The sequence below is a fragment of the Xyrauchen texanus genome, chromosome 15 (assembly GCF_025860055.1).
Source record: "Xyrauchen texanus isolate HMW12.3.18 chromosome 15, RBS_HiC_50CHRs, whole genome shotgun sequence".
Lineage (NCBI taxonomy): Eukaryota > Metazoa > Chordata > Actinopteri > Cypriniformes > Catostomidae > Xyrauchen > Xyrauchen texanus.
The window spans coordinates 5,030,362-5,043,588 of NC_068290.1; the positions used below are offsets into that span (position 1 = coordinate 5,030,362).

The window sequence follows — 13,227 nt, forward strand, 5'->3', positions numbered from 1 at the left end:
TGAACATTCATGTTGTTCATGTTGTTCATAGCAGTAGCTGACTGTATCAAGCATGATTAGCATGCTAGCATCATCGGAGTCTAGATAAATGTTTTTTCAGATTGTCAGTTAAATTGTTTTTTAATCAGATAACATTGAAATTGGTCGAATATTTCTGTGATTTATACAGTAGTTGACTGTAGCCCTGCTAGGATATTTAGCATGCTAACAACATCAAAGAGTCTAGATGAATGTCTTTTCAGATTATCAAATAAGTTTAAATTAAATATTACACACAAATATTGGTCGAACCTTTATGTAATTCATACAGGAGTGTGTCCATGTGATTTAGAATAGAGAAAAACTAAAGTGCCAGACTTGGCTGTATATCTCATTCAGTTAGGACATACAGGACATTTTGCAGAAACCAGAGGGTACACACTCTACAAAGCTTTAAAATTCTTGCCATGCAAGTGGATTCTGACTTGTTGTTGGACACATGTTTCCTACAGCTTTGTTGTCTGTTCATAAAAACTCTATGAGGAGAGTCTCTGAATTTGTGCGGGAGGAGTTTTAAATGGCCCAATCACATTTTCATAGTTTATTCCTAATGTGAGCAAAACCCTGCAAAACATGTCAAGATGTTTCCCTTGCTGTGACAGTTTAGTGTCTTGCATGGCAAAGCAAACTTATCTTATCTCTCCCCACCTCCTTGCTCATTTAGCAGCCTGTTCCAAAATTGAGTACATCAAAAATGTTTTCACCGAGTAGCTTTTTGTCTCAGAGCGATGTTCCAGCCTTGAATGTTAAAATCCAGCTTAAAAATGTAATGCATAGTAGCAAGCATATTATCATTTCAAAGGTTTCTGAAATCAGGACCCACAGGCTGCCAGTCACAGTTCTGAAATCAGCCCTCACCAGAAATCACCAAAGTTCACGCAAAACGAGCTGGTGTGGTTCTAGCTATGCACAAATGTTGGTACAAATCAGATAAATAGGGTTGGTTACTTTAAGAAGAACAGTATGGATATACTGTATATTTATAGCAATACGTTACAGGATGCACAGTGGTAGCAAATCTCATATGCTTGTGTTCCATGCAAAAAAATCAGTGGCATGTCAAGAAATTGCATATTATAATGCAAAGTGGAAAAATAACGCAAAGTGCTAGTGTTTAGTTTTTCATTTATGCAATTCCAATTTTAATTTAAATTGTACTCGTTATAGTTTACCATACGATGCTAGATTAGAAAACCAACTACACATAGAAGCACAAAAGACTTTATTCAAATTTATGCAAAAACACTGCGTGAAAGTTAAGAACTGTAAATTGTATAATCATAGACAGTATATACACAGATCAGTCACAACATTTAAACCACCTCCATAATATTGTGTAGGCCCCCCTTGTGCCACCAAAACAGCACCAACATGCATCTCAAATTAGTATTCTGAGATGATATTCTTCTCACCACAATTGTACAGAGTGGTTATCTGAGTTGCCATAGACTTTGTCAGTTCAAACCAGTCTGGCCAATCTCTGCTGACCTCTCTTGTCAACAAGGCGTTTCCATCCGCAGAACTGCCCCTAATTGGATGTTTTTTGTTTTATGCTCCAATCTGAGACTGTTGTGTGTGCAAATCCCAGGAGATCAGCAGTTACAGAAATACTCAAACCAGCCTGTCTGGCACCAATAATCATCCATACGATTATCTAATCAGCCAAACATGTGGCAGCAGTGCAGTGCATGCAGGAGCTTTAGATTATGTTCACATCAACCATCAGAATGGGGGAAAAAATTTGATCTCCGTGATTTGGACCGTGGCATTTGATGCCAGAAGGACTGTGTAACACTGTTAAGGATGGGCAAGGAGGAGGAGAGAACCGGCTTGTCAACATAAATCATAATTTAATGCAAACTTAAACCAAAAGCACAAACATAAACAAACACACACACGACGGACATGCCCGTAATTCTCTCTCTCTCTCTCGAACCATCGTCACAGGCCGCCTTTATCCATCGTGCACCTCATCAGGCTGATTGGAGACCGGGCGCGCGATATTCTGACCCGGCCCCGCCCCCCTCCGCTCCACAGACTGGATATGCCTTGTTGATAAAAGAGGTCAACAGAGAATGGCCAGACTGGTTCGAATTGACAAAGTCTACAGTAACTCAGAAAAATGCTCTGTACAATTGTGAGAAGAATATCATTTCAGAGATGCGGGTTGGCACTGTTTTGGCGACACGAGGGGGACATACACAATATTAGACAGGTGGTTTTAATGTTGTGGCTGATCAGTGTATAGTTATACATATTTCCAATACATAATGGTATATTTTTCCTTACTTTCAAGCATGCAATGTTAGATTAGAAAACCAACTACACAATTTTCTGCGCAAAATGTCTGGGGTTTAACCGGGCTGGATTGCAATACTACATAAAATACATTATTGAATACTCATTTATAATACAATAATGATATATTTATGATGTAGTATGCTACGTTAGCCATTATCATAACATAAGATATGATTCAGGTATTGTGATTTAGGTGACATTTGCTTACAAGCATCACATAAATCTTCACATACAGTAGATTGTAAATCATAAACATTGCAAAAACATCTGCTGTCATTTTAACCTCCAACAGTGAATGCTTTAGTGATGTATTGTACATATCTATACCCTCTAAAAAGGACAAACAGACATCTCAGTGATAAGGGGCCACATAGTAGCAGATAATGTCATTCAAACATTGTCTGCTTGTCTCACAGATGTCATATTAAGCTTTAATTTAACATTTTCAATCCAATCCTCAATCAGGAATTAGCCTGTAACCATTTCCTTCAAAGTTATTTGTGGGCTTCAGTTACAAGATGGCTTATTTGGGAAAGATAAAGTACCCACTGGCAAAGAATCTCATATATTGCGATTATTGATTCCTTTATGTGGTCTATAAGTGTGTCACAGCAGGTGTATGATTCAGCAGGAGGCAGAAAACACGCAGCCTCTGCAGCTTATTTATAACATATTGTTCTGATATGTTAAACTTTGTACCTGAACTCTGCGTTCTGCTAATAATATTGCTAATTGCCTGTCTCTGTATTCAGTGTTGATCGGGTTTGTTTAATTGAGTGTTGGGAAAAACAGAAAGTGTTCTCTCTGCAACAAGTGGCACTACGAATTATTTGGTCACACTGAAAATGTCTGAATGACAAGGGATTGGATAACAAAATATCAAACAAAGTAGCATCTGCCAAACAAATGATGCACAAGCTTTACTCAGAACAACACACACTCATGATGAAACATCAATGGGAATTTTTGTTTGCATCACCAAACCATTGTCCTCGTCACAGTGTAGCAGTTACATGGAACGAGTCTCCGGAATTTTTTTACTATGGCTGTCGATTTAACACGTTCAGTGCGATTAATTTGATTCAAAATATCGCAATGCCCCGGACAATAATAAGGAAGATTCCTGATAAATGCTAGCTTGAAGTACCACCTGTTTACTCCAGAGGGCAGTTGTGTTAGGGAATTTAAAATGTAGATATGATGGTATAATGTTACTAAATGAATGTATTTATAAATCTATAATAAACATATAGACATAGAGCCAAAACATTATGACCACCTGCTTAATATGCTGTTGGTCAAAACAGAGTGACCCGCCGAGACATGGACTCTACAAGACCCCTGAAGGTGTCCTGTGGTATCTGACACCAAGTCATTAGCAGCAGATCCTTCAAGTCCTGTAAGTTGCAAAGTTGAGCCGCCGTGGATTAGACTTGTTGGTCTTGCACATCCCACAGATGCTCAATCAGATTGAGGCCTTTGGAGTCCAGGGCAACACTCTGAAGCCTTCATCATGTTCCTCAAACCATTCCCGAACAATGTGTGTAGTGTGGCAGTTTCCTGCTAAAAGAGGCCACTGATATCTAGGAATACCATTCCTGAGGGGGATTAGGAGGTCTGCAACGATGTTTAGGTAGGTGGCACATGTCAATTTGACATCCACATGACTGGCCAGACCCAGTGTTTCACAGCAGAACATTGCCCAGATCATCACACTCCCTCCAATGGCTTGTCGTCTTCCCACAGTGCATCCTGGTGCCATCACTTCCCCATGTAAATGGCGCACACATACACGGCCATCCAAGTGATGTTAAAGAAAACAAGACTCATCGAAACAGCCTGCATCGTGCCTGCCTCCTTTTGCCACCCACCCTGGGCGACTACCCATGCTTAAATCTGCCACTGCTCGCATGAGCTGTCGGGAGAGTCCTGTGATAAAGCATGAGTTTGCCCAAAATAGCTATTTAGGGCAGAAATGCAGACATATAAGGCAATTTGCAGCTCTTGAGAACATGGATTGCCAGCAGACATTAATAGATATGAAGCTTACTTTTTCCAGAAATGTTTCATAGTAAATGTTCTGCTGCTTTGAAGCATCTGAATTCTCAAATGCACATGCTGCTTAGAGGAACGGGAATAAGAAGATCTGCACTGCTACATGTCCATTTAAAATGATAATATGCATAATGTGATTTACAAATCGTATAGGCAATCATATATCTCGGTTTCAGATGAGGACATGGATCTATGTAGGAAAATGTCAAGGAATTAATGTTGCTTTACTCTTGAACTCTAAAGAATGGAATTAATAGGACTTTGCTATAGTATGTCTCGCTTTTGTTTTTTCAAACTAAAGACAGTTTATCCATAAATAGTCATTAAATACTCACCTTTATGTAGTTTCAAACCCATATGATTGAATTTATTTATGTGGAACACAAATGGAAATTTTTTAAGTATATATTTATCCAGCTTTTTTCAAATCTCCTTCTCCATTCTGTATGTTCAAACTGGCACGTTGCGTTAGTTGAGTAATTTGTACGAGAGTAAACCATAAGATGTTCGTACAATAACATTTCAAATCGATACAACAGAGGAATCAAATGTTAGCTACAGTAGCCTCATATCCAATACTTTATTTTAGGAAACGTCTTTGAACAAAATCATTAAAAACATGGTTAGGTTTAGGATTTGGGTAAGGGGTTAGACTTTCTGGTTAGGTTTAGGTTTGGGGTTAAATTTAGGAAAAATCTTAATAAAACCATTCGTTGATTCGTAAAATTTTTCTCTATGGGTGTACATTTGTATGAGTTAGGGTTAGGGCCAACTATTACGATTCCTTATCATTTTGTACTACTTTTATGACTTTTCATGAGACCAGGTTGGCATATTTACAGTTTATCTCATGAAATTTATGGCAACATTTTTGCTAATCAAAATTAAGTGCTGTATTACACGTTTGGCTGCAGTTTCCCAGGGAAATGTCCAGCAGGGGGTGCCAAAAGTGAGTGAAACTTTGTTGTAATCAGATGAGGCTTTTAAGGTGAATTGTAGACAGGGTTGAGAGGATTACTTTTGAAATGTATTCCACTACAGATTACAGATTACATGCTGTAAAATGTAATTTGAAATGTATTATGCTAGATTACTCAACGTCAATAATGTATTCTAAATAATTTGGATTACTTCTTCAGCACTGGTAGATTTTTTTTTAATTTGTTTTGACTATAAAAACTCAGTGCAGTAAGACAAAATACACATGTTAAAAATACATTCTCTGAAAAATAAATATCTAATGCAGTGTTGTTTCTAAAACAAGATAAATCAAATGTATCTTGTTTTAAGGATATTTTTACAGGAAAACAATAAAAAAATTATTATCAAGAATATGATTTCTGCCCTAATATCAAAGGTCTTCCTAGAAAAAAAGAAATTATGATCCAACGTGAATTTTCTTGATTAAAAAATATGATCGTGTCTGGTAACATGTGCATGTAAAATGACTATAAATAGCATTTTAGCTTAGCGTAAAGCTAACAATTTACACAAGGTTTATTTCAATTTCTTCTGCTCCAAAATTACTTCAAACTTACTTCTCTGTCGCTCGTATGAATGTAACACATCATAAGAAAGTGTTTCACCGCTGTTCAAATGCACTTTTGATCGCATCATTTATATGTTTATATGTTTTGCATCTGAAAGAACTAAATATTAATTTAAACAAATGACAATAAAATGCAAAGTAATCTCTTCAGTGATCAAAATACTGAAAGTAATGAAAAGTAACTGTATTCTAATTACCAATGATTTAAATTGTAACTGTAGTGGATTACAGTTTGTATTTTAAATACGTAATCCCATTACATGTATTCCCTTACTCCCCAACCCTGATTGTAGATGGGTGTTTCAATGGGTAAAACTTACCTCACTAACCTAAAACTTTAACATAAACCTAACCAATAGTGTCTTAAAAGATAAATGAGAGGTGAACAAAACAGGCATCCTTACGCTAAACTAACAGCTAAACCTAACCTATTGTTTTAAAAAAATTAAATAAATGTAAAGTGAAAAAACAGACATCCTTACACTTAACCAATGCCTAAACCTAACCGATGGTTTTCTTAAAGCGAATTCGACATGAAAAGCACATTTACGAAAGCAACCACATCACATTGAATCACTTACATGGCACCATCACTTAACTTTCGTTTCGAGCATCCAGGCTGGGGTCTCCGAGTCCATAGTCCAACACTCTATCAGGTGAGCTACAGCACAATTTAATCACATTGGAATAACTGTGTAAATGTAGGTGTGTCTGTAATACAAGTGTATTACAAATGTATCGTTTTTTAAATGATGCGCGATAGTAAAAGTGTTTCAGTATCATAACTTGTAAATGTAGTTAGTAATGTTCATTCTATGAGACTAGGTTGCATAATTCAGAGCTTCAGCGGATGGGACAGAATACATTTTTTTAACGAACCATTTAATTTGTGTCATTCCCTGAAAACCTAATGCATTTGTTACATACTTAACATGTGTGCAATGTTAAACAATTAATTAGCCGATGTCCTGTTTGTTAGAATTGAAATCGTATACAGAGTTTTTGACATTATAAAGCTCATTAGTTAAGTGCATTTTGGAGAAGTATTTGGATGAGACACTTTTGTCTTGTCCTCTTTGAAGCTAATTAGATTAATTAACTGACACTGTGTTTCTTTTCAAGATAGACTTGGGCAGCATAATTAAGGATTGATTTTATTTTGTGCTTTTGAGAAATAAATGCTTTCAAAACCCAAAACAATACTCATTAATACATTCATGCTGTTCTTCAGAACATAACTAGCAATTATTGTGATGAACCTGATAATAACTCTTTTCATTGTTTGTTGTTTTGTCAGGAAATACTCTAATTTGATTTTGGAGGAGCTTTATCCTTGCTGTGTAATGGTTGTAATCTGTCATAATGTTTGCAGCAACTCCTAGTCAGAACTCTTGACCGTAAAAGTGTTTTTAAGAAATACTCCATACAAATATACCTGCCTGACAGATACGTCCTGAGAAATTACACTAAACCATAAAACAGCATGTTTTTAATAGAACAGAAACTCTGTTAATCATTTTTAAAATGTAAGGCTAGCTGACATCGGATTGGCTGATATGTTTATTGAAGATGGGGTTTTGGAGAAAGGATGTGTGGTTTAGGTCTAATGTTGCGTTCCATTCAAAGTGAGATGTGGGAAATTCCAACTTGATATCTCCGATCTCCGACCATAAAGACATTCCATTGCCAGGTGCTTGGAAGATGACGTTAAAGGAAACACATTTTTTTTTTTACAAATTGTTAAACAATGCTGCAACGCTAGCATTTGTGCTGCAAGTGTATGATCAAAAGAGAGAATAATTGACCATGTTTTGTACAGCTGTCTCTGCAGATGTTTGTTAAACAAGCTTAAGTATCATTCAGTGTTGGAACTTGGATTCATTGATGGATTTTATTTAATAAAATTAGGCTAAATGTTTATTTCCAAGTTGGAAGTCCAACTTCATGTGCCGTTCCATTGCACTTTTCCTTGTAGGAAGTTGGAAATTCCTAATTTCCAAATTGAATGGAACGCAGCATAAATCTAGCAGAAGTTAGCAAAACGGCACCTTTAAACTCTCATACAGTAGCCTTGCAAAAGTACAAAAATTTACAGTTTTGATTTTTTTTATTTAGTTTTTATATCTATTTTATTTTCAGTTAGTCATTGCAGTTTAGTTTAGTTTTTGTTAGTTTCCACTATATGACTGTTAGTTTTAGTGTAGTTTTCCATTTTATTAATTTTTTTAACTGCTTTCTAGTTTCAGTTTAGTTAGTTTTTATTTTAGTTTTAGTCTTATATGGCTTGCAAAGTTAATGCAGTATCAGTTAAAAATGTTTAACAGCATTCACATATTCATTTCTCAGAGTCGTCCAGTGTTACCATTATCTAATCTAATGGCTTTTTCATTTTTGCACTGAAACTAAAATAAATAAGACCATTTTTATTTTCTTTCAGTTCATTTTGATGTATGAAAATGTGTTTTAGTTTAATTTCAGTTGTCCACAACTACGTTGAACAAAGAGTTTGCATTTAGTTTACAGTCTTTGGACTGTCGTTAGAATTATAATACGATTATATTAATATTAATTAGATCACATTACTAATTAATTTACTTTTAAGTTACTTTCCAAAGCACTTATTACAAATATAAATACTTATATACAAATATATTTTAGTTTTTCTGCTCAACAAATACAAAATTCCTTTTTCCTTGTTGCACACCCTTCAGCTGTCACAGAAATACAAACAGACCAACATATGAATTCACATTTGAACTTTGTTACATATTAATAATATTTTATTTTGAATATTTGTGACCCAAGTAATGAACTTAAAAGTAAATACTTTCATTGTAAGTCGGTAACTGTAATCGGATTACAATCATTTAAAATGTAATTAATTACACTACTTTTGTAATTGCAAGTGAAATACGACTGTGGTAAGGAAAAACTCCCAAAAATGGTTAGGTAGGATGAAGAAAATCCTTGATAGAAATCACAATGCACACCAGTTAGTGTGGAATCATCTAATTTAGATATAGTCATCCTAAAATGGCACATAAAAACAAAATGCACTGCGGTTGGTTGATTTGCATGTCTATTAAACAGCCCCTTCAATGGTTCTTGGACAGAATAAGGTGCACAGTGGACCAGACACTATGCAGATAGTCACAAGATTAGCTCTGCAACATCACTGCGTAGCGGCCGGGTACTGTGCTGTTAGTGGTATAATCAGAAGCGGTTTTAACCACCACACAAACAACGCAATTGTGTGGGCCCCCGCCCTGTTAGGAAAGCTCTGTAAAACAGCTTGAGAGGTGACATGATGTTGTGGGTACATGTGTGAATACGCTGTTGTCAGCGGTATCAGAGTGGTTTATGAAAAACTTTACAGGACTTCTGAACATGTTTTGCCCATGAGTTAAGGGTCGTTCACACCGAATGCGTTTTGCGTGCGTCTGCTCTGTTTTTCCATTGTTTTCCTATGTAAACACGCGCTGGGTGAATGTCATTGACTGCTGCACCATGTCTTGCTATTTCTCTCTCATGCAAGACATGCACATTTTTATACTCTGGGTCAAGTAAAAAAAAAAAACGTCAGGTCTCAAAAAGTGGAGTGGTGGTGGCGTCGTGGGCTAAAGCACTAAACTCTTAATCAGAAAGTTGCTGGTTCGATCCCCACAGCCACCACCATTGTGTCCTTGGGCAAGGCACTTAACTCCAGGTTGCTCCAGGGGGATTGTCCCTGTAATAAGGGCTCTGTAAGTCACTTTGGATAAAAGCGTCTGCCAAATGCATAAATGTAAATGTAAAAACACGTGTTGAGACACCTGCGTTCTGTTTCATTCATTGCTCTGCTTCTAGATTGTTTAGTGCAGGTGTCACAAAGATTTAACATTCTGAACAAGTTCAGGTTGCAAAGAGGTGACGGTTACAATGTTTAACATTATTCCAGATTGTTCTGCACCAAGCAAAGTTTCAGCACTTGATAAACGGCAATGTTTTTTTTCCCCCTTCTGCTCTAGTGTGCTGAGGGGCCGCTGTGCTTGTGTGTTTACTGTTACTGTTACGAATGTTGCTTATGATACTTACATAAAATACAGCCTTTTGCAATACGATGAACAAATACAGCATTAGAATATAAGCTCCAGGTGAAAGTAAAGTAAATGAGACAGAAATATATTTATATCGGGATGACACGCAGGATTGAGTGAAGTTTAAGATGCCATTTATTTGATAAATGTAAAACAGGAAGTAATGTCTCTCTCTTTGGCGTAGGCCCCGTCCGGCGGTCCGAGGGAGTTGTACCTGGAACCGTCATGTCCTGCCAGAGATAGGAGGCAGGGGCGAGGAGCCTACCCCCGTGTGGGACTGGGCTCAACTGGTGGCGGTGGGGTGGTGGAGGTTGCCATGTTAGCACACTGAAACAGCAATGTGATAGATTGTGAGCAGACTTATAAAGCAATGGCTTACATGCGATTGGCTGGGAATTACCTAGCTAATGATGTGATGATGTACAGCTGCTAGTCTTCCCGCTAGAACTACGCTGCGCTTCCATTGCTACATTATAATAATATAAAATAACAACTGAACTCCAAAATGTTAGTGAATGAAGTAGTGGGTTTTGCACACCCTGTTCATTAAAAAAAAGTGTTTTGTAAAAATATATGTAGGTAAATATAGCTTTTTTTCATTACTGTATTGTTTTAAAAACTGGAAAACATGCATTAATTATCTTAAAGTATAATTATATTTTATTAAACATTTTCAATGTTCTTGGCTACAATGGCTGATAGGATGAATTTAAAATGATGATTTATGAATTTATATGAACATTTTTCGAGAAATGGGGCCCCTGGTTGGTTGGTTGCTTGGGGCCTCAGATATTGTAAACCCGCCCCTGGGTATAATAATTGTTAATGCTTTCCTTTGTTTTGGCCAATAGCTGAAGACACATGTGGTGGAACATTTCGAGGGTCCAGTGGCATTATCTACAGTCCAGACTTTCAAAAGGACTATCAGAGCAGTGGAGAATGTACGTGGACCATCCTTGCTGATCCAGGAGACACCATCTCACTGGTCTTTACTGAATTCCATATGGACAGCAAGCTCGACTCTTTAGAAGTGGAGGGATCCGATCCACCAACAATATGGTGAGCATTTTGCTGAGGTAATCTATGCTATGGCTCTGTGGAATACATGATACTCATTGGTCAATTGCAACATTCTGAGGTAAAATACTTATGTAATTACCGCTATAGTGTATAATTGACCTGCAGATGAAGTTTTAAAGGTTAATGCACTATCAAGTTTAAAATGGACAAAATCTACCTTCCTACCTTAAACCTAAATGATAGAAAATTTCAGATAAATAAAGCAGTTGCAATGACAGTTTCAGCTCACGTGTTAACCTGCGGGATCTTCAGGACTCATGTGCCAGTCCTTTGCATCGCAAGTACAGAGCTCTATTAGTTTAGCAAACGCACAATTGGATCTCACGTGAACAAGCTTGTAACTTTAGTTGGATATTTAATGCAAATGTAAAAATGTAGTCAGTGACGGACCAAAAGTTGTTGGGGGGGTGGGGTGTTCGTTGATCATGCCCAAAAATGTTTGATTGGGAGGGGGTTGGGTGGTGGGGTGTGTTCGTTGATCATGCCCAAAAGTTGTTGAGTGGGGGGGGTGGGGGGTTCGGGGGGGTGGGGGGTGGTGTGTTTGGTTGGGGTTGCTAGTTCATGCCCAAAAGGTTTTTCAAGCGGGGGGATCACCAAAATTCATTGTGCAGCCTTAAAGCCAAGGGCCCCTGGGCATTGGCCTGGTCGTTAATCCATCCCTGGCTATAGTAAACGTTTTTAGATATTATAAGTTAGCATTGTGTGAGGAACAGGGCAAAAATTACATTAATCTGCAGTTTTGCATGTGATTTGTGTGAAAGTGAATAAAAGTCAGTGTTATTGTAGTGCCTCTAGTAGAGGTCAACTGATGGTGGTGGAAAAGGCTAATAATCTATTAATTAATCGACCGACATTTTTATTTAAATAAAAACATATTTCCTTACTGTAACGGGCACAGACATAGAGGCTACATGAGTCCAGAATTAAGAAAATTCCAGATTCCAGATTAGTGTTCCAAAAAATCCCAATAATAACCATAAAAAATTAAGATTTGTTGCATAATGCGGGATTTGTAACTATATGCAAGCCCAAAATACACAGCACCGGCCAGAGAGAAACACTGAGAAATAAAAAATGAAAACCTCGGCGATGATTGGCATAGACTGTTGCCGATAACCGATAGTTCAAAAATGCAACAACTTGGCACCGATTAATCGGTAAAACCGATATATATCGTCTACCTCCAGCCTCTAGTGTTCATTTCACCAGGAAACTGCGGCGATATGTCCAACGATACATCACAGACAACAATAATTTTTAGAACAATGTAGGTACAGATTCATGATTTTGTGAGAACAGGTTGCTTTCTTCTTACATAATACAATAATTTCAACTCAAATCCCTATGTCATGTCCATTTGTGCATTTATTTGCTAAGTAGCCACACAATACCCAGAATAATGTACCGTACAGGCAGCCCTTTGTATTTGGTTTTTAATCTTCTTTCAAAATATTCATTGATAATTTTTCATAGGATTCAACATAATTAATTTCAAAGTGTGGAAGTAGTTTTCAACATGACTACAGAAGGGGATGAAATGTGTGATTTCTATGTTAGATTGTCCAAAGAAGCTATTCTGAAGGTGCCAAAACTTTCATCAAACCTCTGAAATGACTTTGTGAGCTTGTGAGAATGAAACGAAATAAAATATATGCCAATAACTTGATTCGATGGAGCCTGCATGACTCTGTAAATCCAAAGACTCGAGTCTTGTACTACCGCAGGATAGTTTGATTGCAATTTGATTGCAGTAATTTTGATTGCAATTGTATGTATGCATCATATTAAGGATTCATAAGCCTGCTCTTGACAGGAAAGCGTTTGGAAAATGTAGGAAGCATAATTGCTCTTCCTTCCAAGGGGCCGTTCACATGTCCTTGCATCTAAAAAAGGTTGATGCAGTCAGACATCTCGAAATGCGTTTTTAAAAGTTGAAGTTCTTGTTAACTTGACTGTCTCAAAAACGCTTGCGCTTCTTCAGCGTTAGACACTGAAAAAATATTAGACAAGGCGCAACAGTCAAAGACAGTCATCTAGTGCATGTTTACATATTAAAAAATCGAATGCAAAAAACCTGTTAATTGTGAACGGCCTCTTAGAATGTAGCTGCAGATGTTGGCAATAGGC

The 13,227-nt window shown here is 37.1% G+C and overlaps 1 protein-coding gene across 1 annotated transcript in view; it reads left to right on the top strand.

Moving 5' to 3' along the window:
* The window catches only part of csmd3a (CUB and Sushi multiple domains 3a), a 372,265-nt gene that overhangs the window by 78,662 nt on the left and 280,376 nt on the right, over positions 1 to 13,227 (top strand). The window contains exon 5 of the mRNA XM_052143551.1: positions 10,872 to 11,079. Within this exon, the coding sequence (XP_051999511.1) occupies positions 10,872 to 11,079 (208 nt within the window). The remainder of the gene's footprint in view (positions 1 to 10,871; positions 11,080 to 13,227) is intronic.